The sequence below is a fragment of the Desarmillaria tabescens genome, assembly GCF_030435595.1.
Source record: "Desarmillaria tabescens strain CCBAS 213 chromosome Unknown EV420scaffold_28, whole genome shotgun sequence".
Taxonomy (NCBI): domain Eukaryota; kingdom Fungi; phylum Basidiomycota; class Agaricomycetes; order Agaricales; family Physalacriaceae; genus Desarmillaria; species Desarmillaria tabescens.
Genome location: NW_026848327.1, coordinates 532,292 through 549,366, shown reverse-complemented (window position 1 = coordinate 549,366; position 17,075 = coordinate 532,292). Strand labels below are relative to the sequence as shown.

The 17,075-nt window shown below is 47.0% G+C and overlaps 7 protein-coding genes across 7 annotated transcripts; 4 read left to right on the top strand and 3 right to left on the bottom strand.

The window, feature by feature from the left end:
* Window positions 1-118: 118 nt before the first annotated feature.
* On the bottom strand, window positions 119-1,446 carry EV420DRAFT_1556991 (HCNGP-like protein-domain-containing protein). Its single transcript, XM_060473681.1, has 6 exons — window positions 1,418-1,446; window positions 1,284-1,369; window positions 1,174-1,210; window positions 838-1,124; window positions 576-786; window positions 119-439 (listed from the first exon to the last, which is right to left on the bottom strand). Exons 1-6 carry the CDS (start codon window positions 1,422-1,424, stop codon window positions 261-263), a joined length of 807 nt encoding a protein of 268 aa, XP_060328523.1. The 5' UTR covers window positions 1,425-1,446; the 3' UTR covers window positions 119-260.
* An 83-nt stretch (window positions 1,447-1,529) lies between these two features.
* Window positions 1,530-2,990, top strand: EV420DRAFT_1273214 (peptidase C13 family-domain-containing protein; the record flags this gene model as incomplete). Its single annotated transcript, XM_060467748.1, has 7 exons — window positions 1,530-1,721; window positions 1,775-1,797; window positions 1,848-2,053; window positions 2,103-2,277; window positions 2,327-2,444; window positions 2,495-2,605; window positions 2,652-2,990. 7 exons carry the CDS (start codon window positions 1,530-1,532, stop codon window positions 2,988-2,990), a joined length of 1,164 nt encoding a protein of 387 aa, XP_060328522.1.
* A 730-nt stretch (window positions 2,991-3,720) lies between these two features.
* On the top strand, window positions 3,721-6,199 carry EV420DRAFT_1645360 (WD40-repeat-containing domain protein; the record flags this gene model as incomplete). The annotated part of the gene is made up of 11 exons (XM_060477769.1): window positions 3,721-3,744; window positions 3,864-4,029; window positions 4,087-4,536; window positions 4,607-4,934; window positions 4,989-5,090; window positions 5,153-5,264; window positions 5,324-5,691; window positions 5,736-5,805; window positions 5,859-5,991; window positions 6,046-6,117; window positions 6,168-6,199. 11 exons carry the CDS (start codon window positions 3,721-3,723, stop codon window positions 6,197-6,199), a joined length of 1,857 nt encoding a protein of 618 aa, XP_060328521.1.
* Window positions 6,096-8,658, bottom strand: EV420DRAFT_1765936 (glycoside hydrolase; the record flags this gene model as incomplete). The annotated part of the gene is made up of 22 exons (XM_060480852.1): window positions 6,096-6,445; window positions 6,510-6,596; window positions 6,647-6,724; window positions 6,775-6,888; window positions 6,935-6,946; window positions 6,999-7,074; window positions 7,125-7,132; window positions 7,181-7,235; window positions 7,280-7,332; window positions 7,393-7,423; window positions 7,473-7,486; window positions 7,540-7,628; window positions 7,678-7,716; window positions 7,778-7,794; window positions 7,853-7,956; window positions 8,011-8,023; window positions 8,073-8,133; window positions 8,186-8,264; window positions 8,316-8,378; window positions 8,431-8,447; window positions 8,500-8,514; window positions 8,568-8,658. The coding sequence occupies 22 exons, from the start codon at window positions 8,656-8,658 to the stop codon at window positions 6,263-6,265; spliced, it is 1,299 nt and encodes a 432-aa protein (XP_060328520.1). The 3' UTR covers window positions 6,096-6,262.
* A 786-nt stretch (window positions 8,659-9,444) lies between these two features.
* On the top strand, window positions 9,445-10,917 carry EV420DRAFT_621622 (uncharacterized protein). Its single transcript, XM_060482830.1, has 3 exons — window positions 9,445-10,219; window positions 10,267-10,324; window positions 10,381-10,917. Exons 1-3 carry the CDS (start codon window positions 9,633-9,635, stop codon window positions 10,525-10,527), a joined length of 792 nt encoding a protein of 263 aa, XP_060328519.1. The 5' UTR covers window positions 9,445-9,632; the 3' UTR covers window positions 10,528-10,917.
* EV420DRAFT_622181 (uncharacterized protein) lies at window positions 10,331-13,086 on the bottom strand. Its single transcript, XM_060482831.1, has 17 exons — window positions 12,660-13,086; window positions 12,539-12,602; window positions 12,424-12,483; window positions 12,329-12,369; window positions 12,264-12,279; window positions 12,194-12,213; window positions 12,080-12,143; window positions 11,964-12,029; window positions 11,852-11,915; window positions 11,762-11,802; window positions 11,694-11,704; window positions 11,609-11,640; window positions 11,467-11,557; window positions 11,324-11,414; window positions 11,219-11,270; window positions 11,065-11,167; window positions 10,331-11,013 (listed from the first exon to the last, which is right to left on the bottom strand). Exons 1-17 carry the CDS (start codon window positions 12,704-12,706, stop codon window positions 10,773-10,775), a joined length of 1,104 nt encoding a protein of 367 aa, XP_060328518.1. The 5' UTR covers window positions 12,707-13,086; the 3' UTR covers window positions 10,331-10,772.
* Window positions 13,087-13,140: 54 nt separating this feature from the next.
* On the top strand, window positions 13,141-16,772 carry EV420DRAFT_620788 (uncharacterized protein). The gene is made up of 25 exons (XM_060482829.1): window positions 13,141-13,597; window positions 13,654-13,661; window positions 13,712-13,811; window positions 13,862-13,923; window positions 13,981-14,024; window positions 14,077-14,150; window positions 14,199-14,268; window positions 14,320-14,405; window positions 14,457-14,515; window positions 14,566-14,604; window positions 14,657-14,668; window positions 14,723-14,791; window positions 14,844-15,025; window positions 15,082-15,224; window positions 15,277-15,355; window positions 15,405-15,646; window positions 15,704-15,725; window positions 15,768-15,844; window positions 15,893-15,967; window positions 16,019-16,069; window positions 16,123-16,155; window positions 16,207-16,271; window positions 16,329-16,401; window positions 16,462-16,488; window positions 16,549-16,772. Exons 1-25 carry the CDS (start codon window positions 13,540-13,542, stop codon window positions 16,578-16,580), a joined length of 1,782 nt encoding a protein of 593 aa, XP_060328517.1. The 5' UTR covers window positions 13,141-13,539; the 3' UTR covers window positions 16,581-16,772.
* The last annotated feature ends 303 nt before the right edge of the window (window positions 16,773-17,075 follow it).

The window sequence follows — 17,075 nt, the reverse complement described above, 5'->3', positions numbered from 1 at the left end:
GTTATCGCCGCCCTACAATGAATTGCTGTTCGCCAATAACGATACGTTCTTATCCAAGCCTCCGCCGCCTCGTGACGAGTTGCGCCTCGTGGCGGTTGCGTGATTCGCACGGATTAAGCGTAAAATTTTTGTGCTTGTTTGCCGACATCTTTACAATGACCTTCTCGGAAATTCAACACCAATCCGGTATGTAGGATAATCACCGGCATCTGCTTAAGACAAGAGAAATCAAGATTGAAAGTATGTAAATGACAGTGTCATCACCCCCACCGAGCCTTCTTCCTACTACTCTGACCATGACTACCATATGGATTATATCTGGGAGGCTGTGGTGGTTCCTTCGCCTTCGCCTTACTTGAACTGGTGAAATCGATCTGCGAGCGCTTCGAAGACGACTGCGCAGCTGACTGCTGCTCCGAACGGGCTTTCTGCTTCTCCGCTTCGGGCGCCAGAAGTAGATTCGCAGAATAAATGCACAAGAAATTATGTGTGTCCACCATCAGATACAAAGGTGCGAATAGAAAGAAACATCGTGAACAGAGTTGCCTGGGCAATACATTCGAACGCAGACGCACCGATTCGATCAGCAAACCAGTCCTCATCCAGATCATCAGGATCCCAGACCTCTTTTGGGAAATTCGTTATTCGCTCATCGACATCCACAAACTCAACGAGTTTGGCGTATAGATGAGGATTACGAAATGAACGATTGGACATGAGCGAGTCATTGAAGTGTTTGGGGTTGCTACTGTCATCTTTCAGAGCATGGAACTGCGCCAGCTTCGTCTGCAATACACGTAAATAGACTCATTAGTAGACAGAAGGTTAACAACACGCCTCGATGGCTGGATCACAGGGTCCCGTAGACTCGGGCGGTATACCCCAGTCATCCAATCCTGCTAGTGGCGGTGGGCGAAGGATGCGTCGAACCAGGGATATATCGCTTTCGGGATCATGGATGGTCTGAGATGACGACGCCTCCTGGCTGGCATTGCTTGATAGCTCAGGTATGGCCATCGCCGTTGGTGGTTCAATAATATCTTCCGATAAGTGGGCTCTGGGATGGCTCTTGCGCTGCGTGGCGGGTCGTTTGATGATTATTTGTGATTTGGCAACTTTCCGCGCTATTTCTCCTGGTCAGTGACGATTTCACATAGTTTAGAAACCACCTACAGTCTGAATTATTAACGTTTGTCTTCAGTGATACATCCTGACCAAGACAGAAACGGTAGCCAGCAAAGAGGGAAACGGATATTGAGAAGGGTGACGACGAAGGATCTCACATGTTTATTATGAATTTTGCTCTTCGCTGTGGATAAATTTTTGTCTTCCGAATCGCTTTGGGAGTCGTCGTCGTATGCAACGAGACCTTGGCAAGATGAGTACATTATCGACATTCCAGTATACTTTACTTTACCGTGCATTTCTTTGGAGGTCAAAGGAAGGAGGTGTTTCAAACTCCGACAATGCGCAAGAAACTTTATGGAAATTCGTACCAAATTGCCCCAAATAGTCAGTCCCCTGATCTCATGTTGCTTTTGTCTGTCATCTTTCAGGTATTCTTATTTCTTTCCAGCTTCTCTTGGACGGCATCTGGCTCGAAGGAGGACGTCGTTCGTGAATTCTTTGCCAATAATGGAGGCAGTACGCCCACTGGCTCGACACATACCAATAACTGGGCGGTCCTAGTATGTGCGTCTAAGTATTGGTTCAATTATCGAGTGCGTGCAGTCATTTCACGACCACTGAGGCTGATTAACGAATTTATTTGTAGCATATGGCCAATGCCCTCGGGATGTATGCTTAACGAGGTTAGGTTTCTCACTCACTGCTGACAATTAACACAGGTACCGCACTGTAAAACGACTGGGAATACCCGACTCAAATATCATCCTCATGTTGGCTGACGATGCTGCATGTAACTCAAGAAACAAGTTTCCCGCCAATGTCTTCGCAAACCCCGGGCGGGCTCTTGACCTATATGGGGACAACATCGAGGTGGATTACAGAGGCTACGAAGTAACGGTGGAGAACTTCATTCGGGTTTTGACCGGTAAACGCCTTGTGACCTTCGCAGGAACCCATCTTATTCATTGTTCCAGGTAGAATGGAACCTTCTGTTCCCCGGTCTAAGCGTCTATTAACGGACGACCGCTCAAACGTTTTCGTTTACATGACTGGCCACGGAGGCAATGAATTTCTCAAGTTCCAAGATAGCGAAGAAATCAGTGCCCACGATATTGCAGATGCTTTCGAACAGATGTATCAGAAGAAAAGGTGATAATTGTTCTCGATACAATTGCAAGCGGTACTAACTTTGGCACAGATATAACGAGATCTTCTTCATGATTGATACTTGCCAGGCCACTAGCATGTATTCCAAACTATACTCGCCTAATATCTTCGCTACAGGCTCGTCGCAAGTCGGAGAGAATTCGTATTCGGTGCGTCCAGCGGTTTCGTCCGCCCTTATCCGGTTAACAGTGCTGCATAGTACAAGAACGACAACGATCTCGGCGTGTCGACCATTGATAGTTACACCCATTACGTCCTTGAATTCATGGAAGGAATCAATAAGACTAGTCGCACGACTATGGCCGACTTGGTAATTCCTGCACCCTTATGGTACCTTGCGAATCTGACTGTTACAGTTTGATTCATACGATGTGAAAGCTATTATGTCCCACCCAGGAGTCCGGAGCGACCTTTTTCACCGGCATCTGAATGAAACTTTGATAACCGACTTCTTTGGGGGCGTGGCAAATGTAGAGGTCTCGTCCAAGGACGTAGTGCACGGGCGGCCGGGTAACACAAAATCAGCGTCTATTTCAAGGGAAACCGTCACGGACCAGGAAAAGCCGATGCCTCGACGGCAGTCTCCGATCCCCTCAAATTCCAGGGAGCCTGGAAGTTCCAAGTGGCGAACATGGGGTTCCTGTATTCTTGTTGGTACCTTAGTGGGATGGACTTGCCCTTACGAAGTGAACTAGATCTACTGTATGTATCTGTCAGTTACAGCTCTCTTCACATAGTACCTAACATACATATAATAATAGTTATCCCAGCACGACTAGATGTCGATTTTACAACCTTGGTTACGCTATGCAGTCGGTTCCGCCCGAACCTGAACCAATTATAGGCAAATAGATTTTTCCAACTTACCTCAACCTCGTGGCAAACCGGGGACATGGGCAGCTCCGAGTCCGTGAGTTCTATTGGACCAGTAGGATTGGACCTTTTATTGGGAAGTCGACCGTTTCTGACATCCGTATGGCCTATTCTCCTTGCAGCATTATGCTAGTTACTGCATCATTTTCAGATCCGGACGTGTTCAGGTCCAAGATGCGGCTTATCAGACGGTGGCGATGGATGTACGGCACCTCAGAGAGAAGTGCGAATCCAACGTCTCAAAGAATTTTCCTTCGCACAAAGCGCTCCTCAATCAAGAAGGAAATGAAGAACGAACGGTGGATTTTCCGAAGTCAGCCATCTTACACGATCGAATTGCCATGTGCGACAAGGGGCGACATTCTTTCCAAAAGAGTCTTACCGGCGGCAAGTCGTGAGAAGGTGGAATTCCCTTCAGCTCGATTATAAAATCGGTGCAATGCCATCAACACCCATCTTCTTTCCTTCCTTCCCGCCCACCACCTCCTCTTTGCTCAGTCGACGCCCTTCTCACCCGCGCCCAGCTATTTCCAACGGCGCTCTGCTATAATCATGTCCTCGGGTACCATCTACAATGTACGTGTCCTTTCGGTCGGAATTTTCTGCGTCTCCGCCCCCGAGGAATCCTCGCAGGAGAGCCGCATTATATCGTATTTTATGGGATTTGATTGATGTGTTGATTTGTTCTTCAATAGCATCGGAGCCTCCAGCCTTCGGGACCACCGGCATCTGGTCCCAGTCAGCCGCACGGGACTCACGGCCGGATTAATGAATCCTTCGATCTCATAAAACAAGAGTTTGACAATCTTGTAGCAGATCTGAATGTTATGCGGCAGCAGAGGGACGAATATGAGACGAAGAGTGCGTTGATCCGTCTGTCCTTTGTAGTGGGGCCTTGTATTGACAATGTCATCCCAGTGTCGTCTCAAGTTAACGAGCTTAATATTATTCGACAATCTCTTTACGAACTGGAGACACAGCATACGAAAATTCGGTCCCAATACGAAGAGGAACTGGGTCGTGTGCGCGCGGAGCTCCATGCACTGCGGCAGAATATCCCTGTTACAGGAGGACTCCCACCTCATCCAATTGTCGGACCTAGTTCTGTCGGGGCAGCCGGATCGTCTACCTCTGGTATTCGGGAAAACCTTCTGATATCCGGTCCACTTGCTTCGTCATATGGCACCGACGCGTTTTACGGACGCGACCGCGATCTTCGTGATCGTGAGAGGATGCTTGAACGTGATCGGGAGCGAGACAGAGAGAGAGACAGGGACCGTGAAAACAGAGACCGAGAGCGCGACAGAGACCGGGAACGTCCTCTGGATCAGCGAGATCTCAAGCGTCCTAAGACGGAGCGTATGAAAGGTGAACGTCCAGATACCCCTTTCCGTCCTTGATTTCTAACCGACCATTTTGACTTGAATACTATGTTCAGACCATTTCAGTCCTCAAATGCCTCCAATTCCGGGGCAGACTCCCAAGAGTTTGCCGGGATTGGCCGCTATAGGTCCAGGAGCGGGGCAAGGAGCGTCATCCCCACCGTCACAAGCCAGTCTACAACCACCACCGTTTCCTACTACCTCGGGCCCAAGCTCAGGCGCCTTACCGCCCATGTCTGACCAAGGACCCAGTTTCCTCGATCTGGATATGCACAGCATTCCACCAGAACTCAAAAAGGAGGGGAGTGATTGGTTTGCAGTGTTCAATCCGAAGATCGAGAGAACATTGGATATCAGCCTCGTCCATACTTTGATGCATGCTACGTAGGTTTCATGCAGACGTGGGTGTTGGCAGATGCTGACCTGAATTACTTATAGGGTGGTCTGTTGCGTCCAGTTCTCCGCGGACGGCAAGTACCTAGCAACTGGATGCAATCGGACAGCCCAAATATACGACGTGAAGACCGGACAGAAAACATGGTATGTGATTCCCTTCTCATCGATCTACTCCCTATGACATCCTGATCGTCGGATATTATTAGTGTACTCGTTGACGATGCCGCTGGAAAGACCGGTGACTTGTATATACGTAGTGTGCGGTTCAGCCCTGATGGCAAGTACTTGGCCACGGGTGCTGAAGATAAACAAATACGGGTGCGTGGTTCTTTTCTTAGAACACGACGAATCAGAAAACGATGCATTATTTCACATAGATTTGGGATATCGCGAAGAAACGAATCCGGAATGTATTTGATGGGCACCAACAGGAAATCTATTCTCTGGACTTCTCGCACGACGGCCGCCTTATAGTCTCCGGGTCGGGTGACAAAACAGCACGGATATGGGACATGAACGGAGGAACTTCAAAGGTTTTGACAATAACCGATACTGATACTTTAAACAACGATGCCGGCGTTACTTCCGTCGCTATCTCGCCAAACGGACAGCTGGTAGCCGCCGGAAGCTTGGATACTGTGGTTAGGATATGGGACGTCGCTACCGGAAACCTCGTGGAGAGGACTCCGTGGTCCACCGTGACAGCGTTTATAGTGTTGTATTTACCCCGGACGGAAAGGGCATTGTAAGTGGAAGTTTGGACAGGACGTTGAAGTACTGGGACGTCAGTGGGCTGGCGAAGGGGAAGCAGGAGGGCGATAAGCCTAGCCCTTGCACCATGAATTTCAATGGGCACAAGGTATAAACTTTATCATTGGATGTCGAACCATTGGTCTCATGGATATTTAACAGGACTACGTTCTCTCCGTTGCTGTTTCTCACGATGGTCAGTGGGTTGTATCGGGGTCGAAAGATCGTGGGGTGCAATTCTGGGACTCCCGCACTGCCATAATGCATTGTATGCTACAAGGGCATAAAAACTCAGGTTAGCCATCTTCGCTTCAGTGACACTTGGCAATTAAACGTATCTCCTGGGCAGTGATATCAATAGACTTAAATCCTACAGGTAACTTACTAGCAACGGGTAGTGGGGATAATCTAGCGCGGATATGTGCGTTCCATTATTATATCTTCCCGTGGCAATCATTGACATCATTTCAGGGAGTTACAACACAAATTATAACAGTATTTAACTTGTCCTATCCTGTATACCGTATATGTTGTATTTGTCGGAGCCGCTTTCTTATATCGACGTATCAACCACCAACCCGAGTACCGTTTTTATCAGTGCATTGCCACCACACGCTGCATTGAGGGTAAATACCCTCCGGTTCGTCTCCCGCATCTTTCAGGAAAAGTGCTACGACGCCATGTGCAGGAACATCATATGCCGTGAAGTTACGTACAGCGGTACCGTTCTCCGTGTGGGTCCACAAATCCTGGGGACATCGGTAAATTCGCTCCCACGATTGGAATAACTCATGGGAAAGAGGAATGGCGTACCCGGACTGAGTATTGTCGTCCCGCTCTGATCCAAGGGGATTCGGTCAGATTAAAAAATAGTGTGGAGGGCTCATCCAGGGTGTTCAACTAAATTGCGATCAGTCTAAGGAAGTAGATGAACGAAGAACGACTCTTACGAGCATGAAAACTGTTCCGTCTTGGGTAGGACCGCTCCAGTACTGGGCTGGGAAGCTACTGTTGCTGGTCCAATCGGGCTAGAAGAAGCACCGTCAGAAGTTCTTCGCAGAAGCAAGATACGACTAACGTTGATCCCCCATCTGAAAGGCGAAATGGATGCCCCGACGACTGGGTCCTGATTGATGGCGAGGATTTCTTTGTTCTTGAAGATGCTCAATGTCTCATTGGTGATTGCAGAAAGCTGGAAGAGACATTAAATGTGGATATCCCTGGTGAGGCTTACTCACGTTCGTCCCGATCTACAAACCTTATTTTAATGATTACACAGCTATATCAGGAATTCTGACGTACGAGCAGGGGCGATTTCATTAGTGCCCACGCTGTGAAATGCGATTTTGACTCATCAAAGGTAAGGTTTCCGTTCCCTCTGCAAGCCAGTCAGACATTCAGGATGCCAAAGTCATGACGGGCCCATACAGTTGAAGCTACACTGGCGTTAGCATGTGCCCAAGACGTATGACACTCACGCTTACCATATCGAGGTCATTGCGTCCATAGAAATCTGTCGCTTGAGTTAGGAAAGAGTTACTGGAAAAGCGTAAGCATCAGAAGTCTAATTCAACCAAGCTTACAAGTTGATGATGTTCGCGAGTGAATTCCACTCGGGGGCTATATCCCCCGTAGTCTAAGATAGATTTGACGTGTCAGTATTACAGATTACGCTAAACATTGGGGGGTAACTTACTCTCCAACTCTGACCGAATTGCTTTCCCCAGCTTTGTGAAGATTAAATGATATAGACGCAGAAGTGTTAGCTCAACGTACAGCCAGACTTGACTCTATAAAGTGAACATGTTCAATAAGCACCTCCTGAGCCGTTTGATGAACATACCCATCCCCATTCGCAGAGTGATAGTAAGATAGGCTGATTTTTGGTGGATCGTTGAACTTGAACGACGGCATCGGCCATGCGCTGGTATCCTGTGATGAAAATTAATGACCGAAGTGCGACATGGTCCAAAATATACACTTCCGACAATACCCTCCCTAGTGATTTCGTCGTATGGTACTAAGAGAAAACGCAATTAGGTCATCGGCTAACTGGAACAGAGACCCTGAGGCCATCTTACTAGCACAGTTATCGTATCTACGCAGAAAAGTGCATATTAGTAGGAGACAGAACAAAATCACATTATTGTACTTACTTCAGATAGTCAAAGCCCCAATCTGAGAATGTTTCCAGGTCTCGTAGCTCGTTTTGATAGGATCCTGGATATCCAGCACAGGTATACCATCCAGAATCGCTGTACTTTGTATCTAGTGAGAAAATCATACGATGTTGTGACTGAGAAAAGGCGCTCACGATGCCAGTTTTACTGTACGGAGGTGAGAACAGTATAACGCGAATAGAGAGATAATCCTTACAAACCCAGAGCATGAATCTGATCAGTTAGGTTCTTCATGCCACCTTTGAATCTGACAGTATCTGTCCAATGGATGTCGTAGCACATGCTAACTTTTGGGCGACAAAGTCTTACCTGCAATAATGTCACCGGCAGCACTGCGGTTCCTCTCTGCATAGCAGTCATCGATGTTTAATTGATTATATCCGACGTCCTTAGTATCGTCATGCATTCAGCGGTCTGGATAACCTATGGGAGCACTTACGAGAAGACCAAGAGATTTCATGAGGTTGGCAGTTGTAAGCAAGAGGTCTTCATCAATGTTACACTACAGGTCGCGTGAGTTGTCCTATTAGCATATGTTTACGCTGAAATCTCACTTGGTAAGCATTCCAGGCTGCACGACTGTGGTTTGAAATCGTAGTCTTCGGTAGAGGATTCGTGCTCACTATTATATCCCAGTACTATGAAAGCTCGTGAGGAAGTATAATGAATGGAGCTTGGGGAAGACAATTACCTGGTAGACGTCCTACGCCGTTGTCCAAAGCGTATACTGAACTCAGCAACGGAATTGCTGCTCCCAGGATATTGATAATTGAACGTGTCATTTGCGGCTATAGTCAAGCATCCCAAGACCTCAGTATTTAAGCATACCACAGGACCTAAGAACCCAAGGGATTTCGAGCACGTAGGTCTCATGGTCGACTTCGGACGACATACATTTCTCCGACAGACCTCCGAAGATTCTTGAACACACCACGAGATATCCAAGCTGCCCGGAGTGCGCCGAATCGTGACCTTGATTGTGTCTGACGACATATCGTACCAGCTGCGGTATCTCCGAAAAAGAATCAAAGAAGCTAGCGAAGAGCTACACGCGGTCCGGGAGTGGAGTCAATCGATTGGTCACTAGGACTTTGAAGTGGACGCTCTAAACCGAAGATACTTCGTCTGGCCAAGACAAAGGTTTGATACGAGAGAATCTCGAGGCAGCTGAAAGTACTCAAATGAACCAGTACACTGCTCCGCTTGAAGAATGTGCCAAGTTTAATGGCGCAGACAAAGTTAACTTGTTCACCGAGCATGGGTAATGGGTAACTGCGGGATTCGGATCTCGCTTATTCCCGAGCTTCGGCACAGACGTAAGATTTCCAACAGTGCGAACATGGAGGACTGAAGTAAAATCTGATTCGCGGGGACTTATATTACTTACGAACAATCTGTTACCTGTCACCAGAAAAAGGTCCCCGAGAAACACGTAGGTTTGAGAAGATTTCACGAACCGAAGAGCGCAGCGACTTGAAAGGGATTACTTGAAGTTCGTTTTGGTGCAAGAATTGACTTTTGAGGGACACTTGGACCTGCTGGCAGTGCGAGGGGCAAACTCTCTTTTGCATGCGGTGATCCGGACCGGAGATCCGGACTGGGCCAAAAAGTGCAGTTCTTACCTGAACATCGACATTGGCGGCAACTACAACTGTATGCTGGCATTCTCGGCGCTTCACCACGTTAAGCCTACTGCACTCAGCTCCGAATTCCTGACTCCAGGGCATTGGATTTATTTTATCACTCAGCCCATCGCATGCCATCGCCACCACAGCACCAGCAGCTCCGCATCTCGTTCCCCGTGGAGAACTGGCCTGGCTGGGACATCAAAGAATTATCTTTGACGCGCTTTGAGGCGGACTTTGTGCCCACCTTGGATTTGGATCGATGCGATTGTTCATGGAAAAAGACAGCCGCGGCTAAGAAGGGTAGTCACGGTGTCTCGAACTTGGCAGCTTCACGGGAAAAATGTCTTGCCATGACGAGGGACGTCCTCAACGTGAAGGTGGATGCAGCCACCCACGATGATTACTGTTCTGACTCGCCGATCTTTCATGGTGTTGCGGTCTCGAAATCGTCACCGACCCAGCTGGCCTTAAAATTTGCCCTGCGGGAAGACCTCATACCGGCGTTGCTGCACGAGGCTCATATGTACAGTGCTCATCTACAGCGCGTACAGGGCCGTGCTGTTCCGTACTCCTGGGGCTTCTTCATGGGTTTTTTATGTGATTCAAGCCATGGTGCAGCACTCCATGAGGACGGAGAACCAATCGCATGTCTCGTATTAGAGTATTGGGGCGATGCACTTCCAATCCGCTTTGATCACTTGGAAAAGGGTATAAGGTATACGTTCATATCCTCTTTAAAAAATGCATGCTGATTAATGATAGGGTACACATTTTAAACAAGCTCGGAGAGATCCACCGATGTGGAGTACATCACGGAGATGTTGGTGCTTGTTTTCTACTCAGCTTATAATAGTCCTGACCAACATATGCCACTAGTTTGCCGAAAGGAATGTACTCTACTCGGACAACAACGGGGTAGACTTCCGAATCATAGACTTTGATCAGACGGAACCACATATGTGTGGACAAGGAGGCAAGGAGTGTGATGTGCTACGGCAGGTGGGACGAGACATGGGTCTATAGAATGCGAAGATAGATGATTTTTTAAATCTTGGAAGTGTATTATGTTTTTTCTAGCAATTCCCGCCTATTTATCTAAAAAAAATTATGCTAACTGTTGGTAGAATTATTATTTTTGGACCATTACGCGACTAAAGCGACTTTAATTTGATGATGCCCCTCACATCACCTCATCCCGCTGAAGATTATACGCTAGGAAATGAGGATCTGATGCGATCCAATTTTGTGGAACAACTTGCATCGGCGCTTCACTTCAGCTCGACTACAGTGCTCGTACAGTCACTATCAATGACGGGCTTGTCATCGAGCCCTAAAGAGGAGGTAGACATGAGAGACTTCCTTCTTCGCTTTGGTTGCACCTTGTTTGGTACGTCTACATCTACAAAGGCAGTGAGGGACCAGTGAACAGATGGAAAACAGATGGACGTACCTTCAACCTCAGGTCCGACTTCCGAATGGGTAAAAACGTGTGTATCAACTTGGACCGCCCTGTAGGTCTCTAATGTTAGATGCGGTTAAGAGCGAAGAGGAAAGACTGACACGGGGGGTTGGGTGCGCATGGTGCCGAAGGTTCCCGAAGAAATTTCGGTGTTCTTGTCGTAGAGCTGGACGCCGGTGGATTGAGCAACTCTCACGATGAGCCCTAAAGTGGATAAGCCACTAGCGAGGATTGATTAGATGTCGATAGACGTACGAGACATGACCATCTCAATTCGCAGCTTGACGATGTATACAACGGGGTGGAACTTGGTACGGATGAGTGTTGAGCGAACTTGATGCCAGTACTGTTTCAACTGACCTGGGTATAAACAAATGGATTTCGCAGAGCTGTTGTGCAGATGAGTAAGACGTCCATTGCGATGGAGATGCTGATGATGCGTAGGTTGAAACTGCACGGACATTCATTATGATTTTCAGAACGAAATGAGCAGCAGAACTAACCGCAAAATGTGGTCGTATTTCTTCAAGCCATGATCAACCAATCGCTTTTTGACCGTCCGGATAAAAATGACGTTCAGGGCTAAGTCCAGGCCTAGATACATGTTATTACGCATTGCTTCAGTAGGATGACCACAGCACTCACATAGGTATAAACTTTTCTCGACTCGGTCCCACCTACACCCAGAATGAGAATTTTACAAGATTGACGCGGTCACCAGAAAGCGCACCAGCTGTTCACCTGGAAATTCGAAGAATGTCAGACTATAGTCGAGAGCAATGCCAAATTCAAACGTACCCTGATATATTTTGAGTTGATTTGTAACTGTGCCGGAATCCCTGGAACCCGACATCAGTATCAGGAACTGTATGATTGAATCGGACTGACAAATACACGCCGATGACACTGTTATCATTAGCAAGATGATTCCAACCGCAGATCTTAGAACGTTCTTCATCAAATATTAGACCGAGGGAATATGATTTAACGAACGACTTACTCTCTCTAGGGGCAGCGACAATAGGATGCAAATCCGATTGACGATGATGAACGTCAGGCAGGTTACCTAGGCACTCAGGTAATCAGCACGGCTACCGCCTAGGACTAGGCGCATACCTGGCAAATCCAACAAATCGCGCAAATGAGAAAAACTGGCAGCCCAGGGGGGAAGATGTTGATCCTGTAGGTTCGTTAGGAACTGGGGATGATAGATGTATAGTTGCGACTCACAGATATCCCCAAGAAACAACCTGGGAAAGCACTAAGTTGAATGTGTATCGTCATGTACGTATTGACTTACTGCAAATGTGATATTTCTAGACCAGATAGTTAGGCGGGCCTGAAGAGACAGGAAAACGAACTCACGCCGCAATCTCGAGCCATATCATGAAAACATATGAGGTGAGCTTGAAAAGCCATGAGTTTTCTGTCCGCGAATGTAAGAGAAGAGGGGGGCTTACTCGTCGAGCGCGTATGGTCTCCCGATAGCCAGCCCATACAGAGAAAAAGAGAAAGCCGGTCTGTATAAAGTCTACAATCGTCTTCGTAGTCACGTATATTTGTCTAAAAACATACGAAAAAACCAAAAACGATAGAACCAAGTTCTAAATCCCTCTTGCTAACTTCTAGCGGAACAAATCTGGCGTTAAATCGAGTTAGGCGATCGAAACAAGCTATAGAAAGATACGAGACGCACGGTTCCTCGGTTTTGAAGCGGGTATGGACTGCATCTAGATTGAACATCGGGATGCAAGGAGGCTAGAGGAAGGGTTTAAAATTTATGGACCTGGAGAAGTAGGTCTCAAAACGGTGTTCCATGTCTCGGGTATGGAGTGAAGTGAATGTCACTCCTATAACATTATATCCCCACAGTCGTATAGATCAAGTCATAAGACGATCGAAGCGGGGAAGTGATACGGAGGCAAAATTCTGAGGAATACAAAATTTTCATTCCGCTGGTCTAGAATAGAAAGACTGCGAGTGAGTTGTGGTGCTGATACCTTGATTTTTAATTTGAGCATCCCTGAACCGTCTGAAATGCGCCCCAGAAGGCCATAGCTGAGCAGTGAGCACAGCCAGCGGGAGCATTGAGCAAGACGGAGGCTGGCCATGTTGATGCTCATGTGACTGAGTTGGCATACCCGACTTCATCGGAATTTCCTAAAAATCAAGGACCAGTTACGTTTTCGTCCTGACTTGCTCAAACTGACTGCAAAGTCGTTTAACGTGCCGAGAATTTCCATTCATTAGATTTAGGCCTTTCAAATCAACTGAGGCTAGGTTTTCATGGTCCTGGAATTTCCAACAGCTTATACATGGAGAGGCTGACGAGACATCTATTATTACACCAATTTTAGGCTGACACTATGTGGCTGACGACCGTTGGGGTCACTGTTGACTAGATGGTAGTGAGGATTAGGTTTCCGTAGTGCAATTACCTGTATCCTTGCGTCCGGCGTGCCTGCAGGTACCGTGCTGTGTAATGATGATAATGATGATGGTGAGTGTATAATAAAGCTAACTTGCCAGCTCTTGCCAGGTACCTGGGCGCTTCTGTATTCTTCTTCGTTATCTTCATGCCTTTCGTAGAAATTGGCGACGTGGATCGCAAATCATTTGACTATGTTGTGATTGGTGAGTCTTGCTTAATTAAACTGCCACTGGCATGCTCTGACGGTTTCAATTGTTAGGTGGAGGGGTAGGTTGCGCTTCAACGCCCTTGCTTTGCGGCACTAATTAACGAGACAGACGGCCGGTTTGGTTCTTGCGGCGCGTCTTTCCGAAAATGCTATAGAGTCTGTCCTCGTTTTAGAGGCTGGGGAACCCAATTTGGACGACCCTATTATCAGTACGCGTCAGAGCGGGTTAGTATGCTTGAATTTAATGTACTTTTTTTAGTGCGTCCTGGCCAATACGGTCACACTTTTGGTAAATCCAAGTACGGGTGGTCCTTCAAAACGGTATGCGTTATCTCGACCCCTTTCCAGGCTTGCATCAGTTCAACCAGGTGCTTGCAGGTTCCACAAAAGTTTGCAAATGACAAGGAATGTTTCTGGCCACGGCAAGTCCATATCTTTTGGTTATCTTATCGGTATAATGTAACATTCGCATAGCGGCAAAGGGCTTGGTGGATCCTCGGCGATGAACTTTGGCATCTGGTCAAAGCCTCCTAGGGAAGACATTAATGGTGAGTTCATGATGTAGCCACTGTTCCACACTAATTATCAACTGTCAGATTGGGAAAAACTAGGGAACCCTGGGTGGAATTGGGAAACATATGAGAGATACTGCGACAAAGCAGCATCGTTAGCTCATTTTTAATCATATCCCCTGGCGTGAACTGACATGAATCACAGCTACGTGCCACTGGGACCCTTGGCCCCTCAAGCCTCTAAGCGCGACAGCAGCACTATGGGAACATGGCAGCATCCACGGGGCACAGGTTACATCCGGTGATCACACTAGCTTTTTTAATTTCTCATCGTGTTCCTAGGTCCGCTCAAGATAGCTCATCCCCAAAGTGTCCCTGATGTGGACCTTAAGCTGCAAGAAGTACGTGACTGTGTTCTGCAGCGAAGCGTCTCTTCCGAATCATATATCAGACCTTCATTAACCTCGGCATACCCTTGGCTTCGGCACCAGTGCGTCATTTCTTTGCTCATACTTCTGAGATGATACTTATATCTCCGTCAGGATGGCGGAGAGGTTAGTTTTGATCGTCAGAACTCATGTGATTATCCTTCAAATAATTTCAATCAGCCTAGTGGGGCACAGGTCGCCCTGAACACAGTCGATCCAAAAACACATACACGCACTTACTCCTCGGCAGTAGGTTTGATCAAAAATCCTGTTACGAGATTGAAACTCATAGATGTTATAGGCTTATTTGGAACCTAATCTATCCAGTCGGAACTTGCTGGTTTTGTCCAAGGCGTATGCGCGAAAGTTGATTACGAAGACCGAGGTTGGCTTTCTCACTGCAACTGGCGTTGAATTCTCTTATGGGGAAGGAAATGTTGTCCATGTTGCTCACGCGAAGAAAGAAGTCATATTATGTGCGGGGTGAGTAAAGGGGGTATCTATCTATCTTTTCATCTTAAATTATTAACCATACCCAGAGCACTCAAATCGCCGCAAATTTTAGAGCTTTCGGGCATCGGTCGCCCTGAAGTTCTGTCAAACATTGGCATCCCAGTGATGCTTCCCCTCGACGGAGTCGGTGAAAACGTTCAAGATCATATATGTGCAGGTGTGGTATCCCGTACGTGTGTAATAGAACGTAAGCGTATATCTCGCACTCAAACTTCACAAAGAACTCAAGGACGACTTAACCGACGAGACATTTGACTTGCTACGTGATCCCGAACAAGCGAAGAAACATGCCGAACTTTTGTACGATCTCCTTGATATGATTATGAACAATTTGATTCATCCTCTACAGCACTCAAGCAGAAGGCGTATCTATGATGGGTATTGTCAACCTCACCCTTACATCCCTCCACTCGGTTTCTCCTCGTACTGCTGAGCTGATTGACATCGAGAAACGCATTGTCGAGGCGAACATCAAGGCCAGGAACTATCATCCGGGCTTGGTCGACCAATACAGGTTGATGTTTCAGAGACTAGAACGTAAGGAGCCCGGTTGGGAGTTCCTTGGTATCCCAGTCCATCTGAGTAGCCTGCGTATGCGATGCCTTCTTTTGTAGTTCTCGTCTGACGGCTGAATATCTGTCATTGTAGAACCACCCGAACCTGGAAAAAGGTACTATAGCATATTTCCGATATCCAATTACACCTTTTCCAGAGGAACCATTCATGCCAAGTCAGACGATCCTATGGTTGACCCTATATTTGACCCTCACTATTTTGAGCGTGACATTGGTAAATGCTGCTATTTCTGTTGATATTTTTTTGCTTATATCCCCACAGATTTACAAGGGTTGGTTGACATGGTGAAATATGTTCGCAAAATATGCGATACTGCACCCTATAAAGATGTCCTCGGTATGTTCTGTTGACGTCAGAGTCTATCATTCTTGTTCAATAGAGTTCAAGCTGCCGAGATCGTTCCTGGGCCTGAAGTCCAAACCGACGACGAGATCACAGGTTTTTCCATTCTGATAGACAAGTTCCTTTCGTTCTGATATGGATCTCTCTAGCCTGGGTGAAGAAAGCCATAAGTACTGTGTTCCGTATGTTGATAAGTCTTATCTGCTCTAAATACGAAAGCTGAATATACACAGATGTCGCTGGCTCCCTATCAATGCTTCCTCGCGAGAAAGGTGGTGTCGTAGACTCAGAATTGAAGGTATAAACTGCGCGCGACCCTACAGCCTTCGTTTTCTGAGTGGTTCTTTGTCCACAGGTGTATGGAACTACGAACATTAGGGTGGCAGATTTGTCTGTCGTTCCTCTTCATTTTTCGGCGCATCCACAAGGTAATTTCTCTGCAACTCTGTCTTATCTTTTTCCCATTCCTGATGAATGGTTATGCCCAGCCACCGTTTATATCATAGGAGAAATAGGTGCTATCTGGTTTCGCCTTGCCTTCATTGAGTACTAACTTTGCACTTTTCTAGCTGCAGATATAATACTAGGACGTTTAGAGCTAAGATAAAGCACTGTTTGGTACCCGTACAAATCGTTAATTGTACGAGTTCGCTTCCAAGTCAACGTTAAATTGGCCTTTACTAGGCCGAAGCTTTCCGCTTTGGCATATGCATCCTTTATCACGCGACTGCATGCTAATCGTCGAAGCTAACTGAAAGGGCTTGAACTTTTTCAGCCAGTTGTTTAAGAGGTCTATCCGGAGATCCAGCTCGTGGAAGTCTTCTGTGATGGACAAGCAGTACGGCTCCTCGGCCATCATAGGCGCATGGCTCGCCCTTCCAGAGTTGGGTATTCACATTGCCTTTTTTGTACACTAGTTTATTCAACAGACCCTTGTAGACAAAAACGTTGGACTGTTCACATCACCCTTCAAGCTATGCAGACTTCGTGGATGTCATTTCATTTGTTTTGACTCGGCGCCATTGAATCCTTGTCTTCAAAATGGATACTCACTTGTTCCGGCTCCTTTCAATATTCTTCGCCGTTAGAGAGACGACGTATT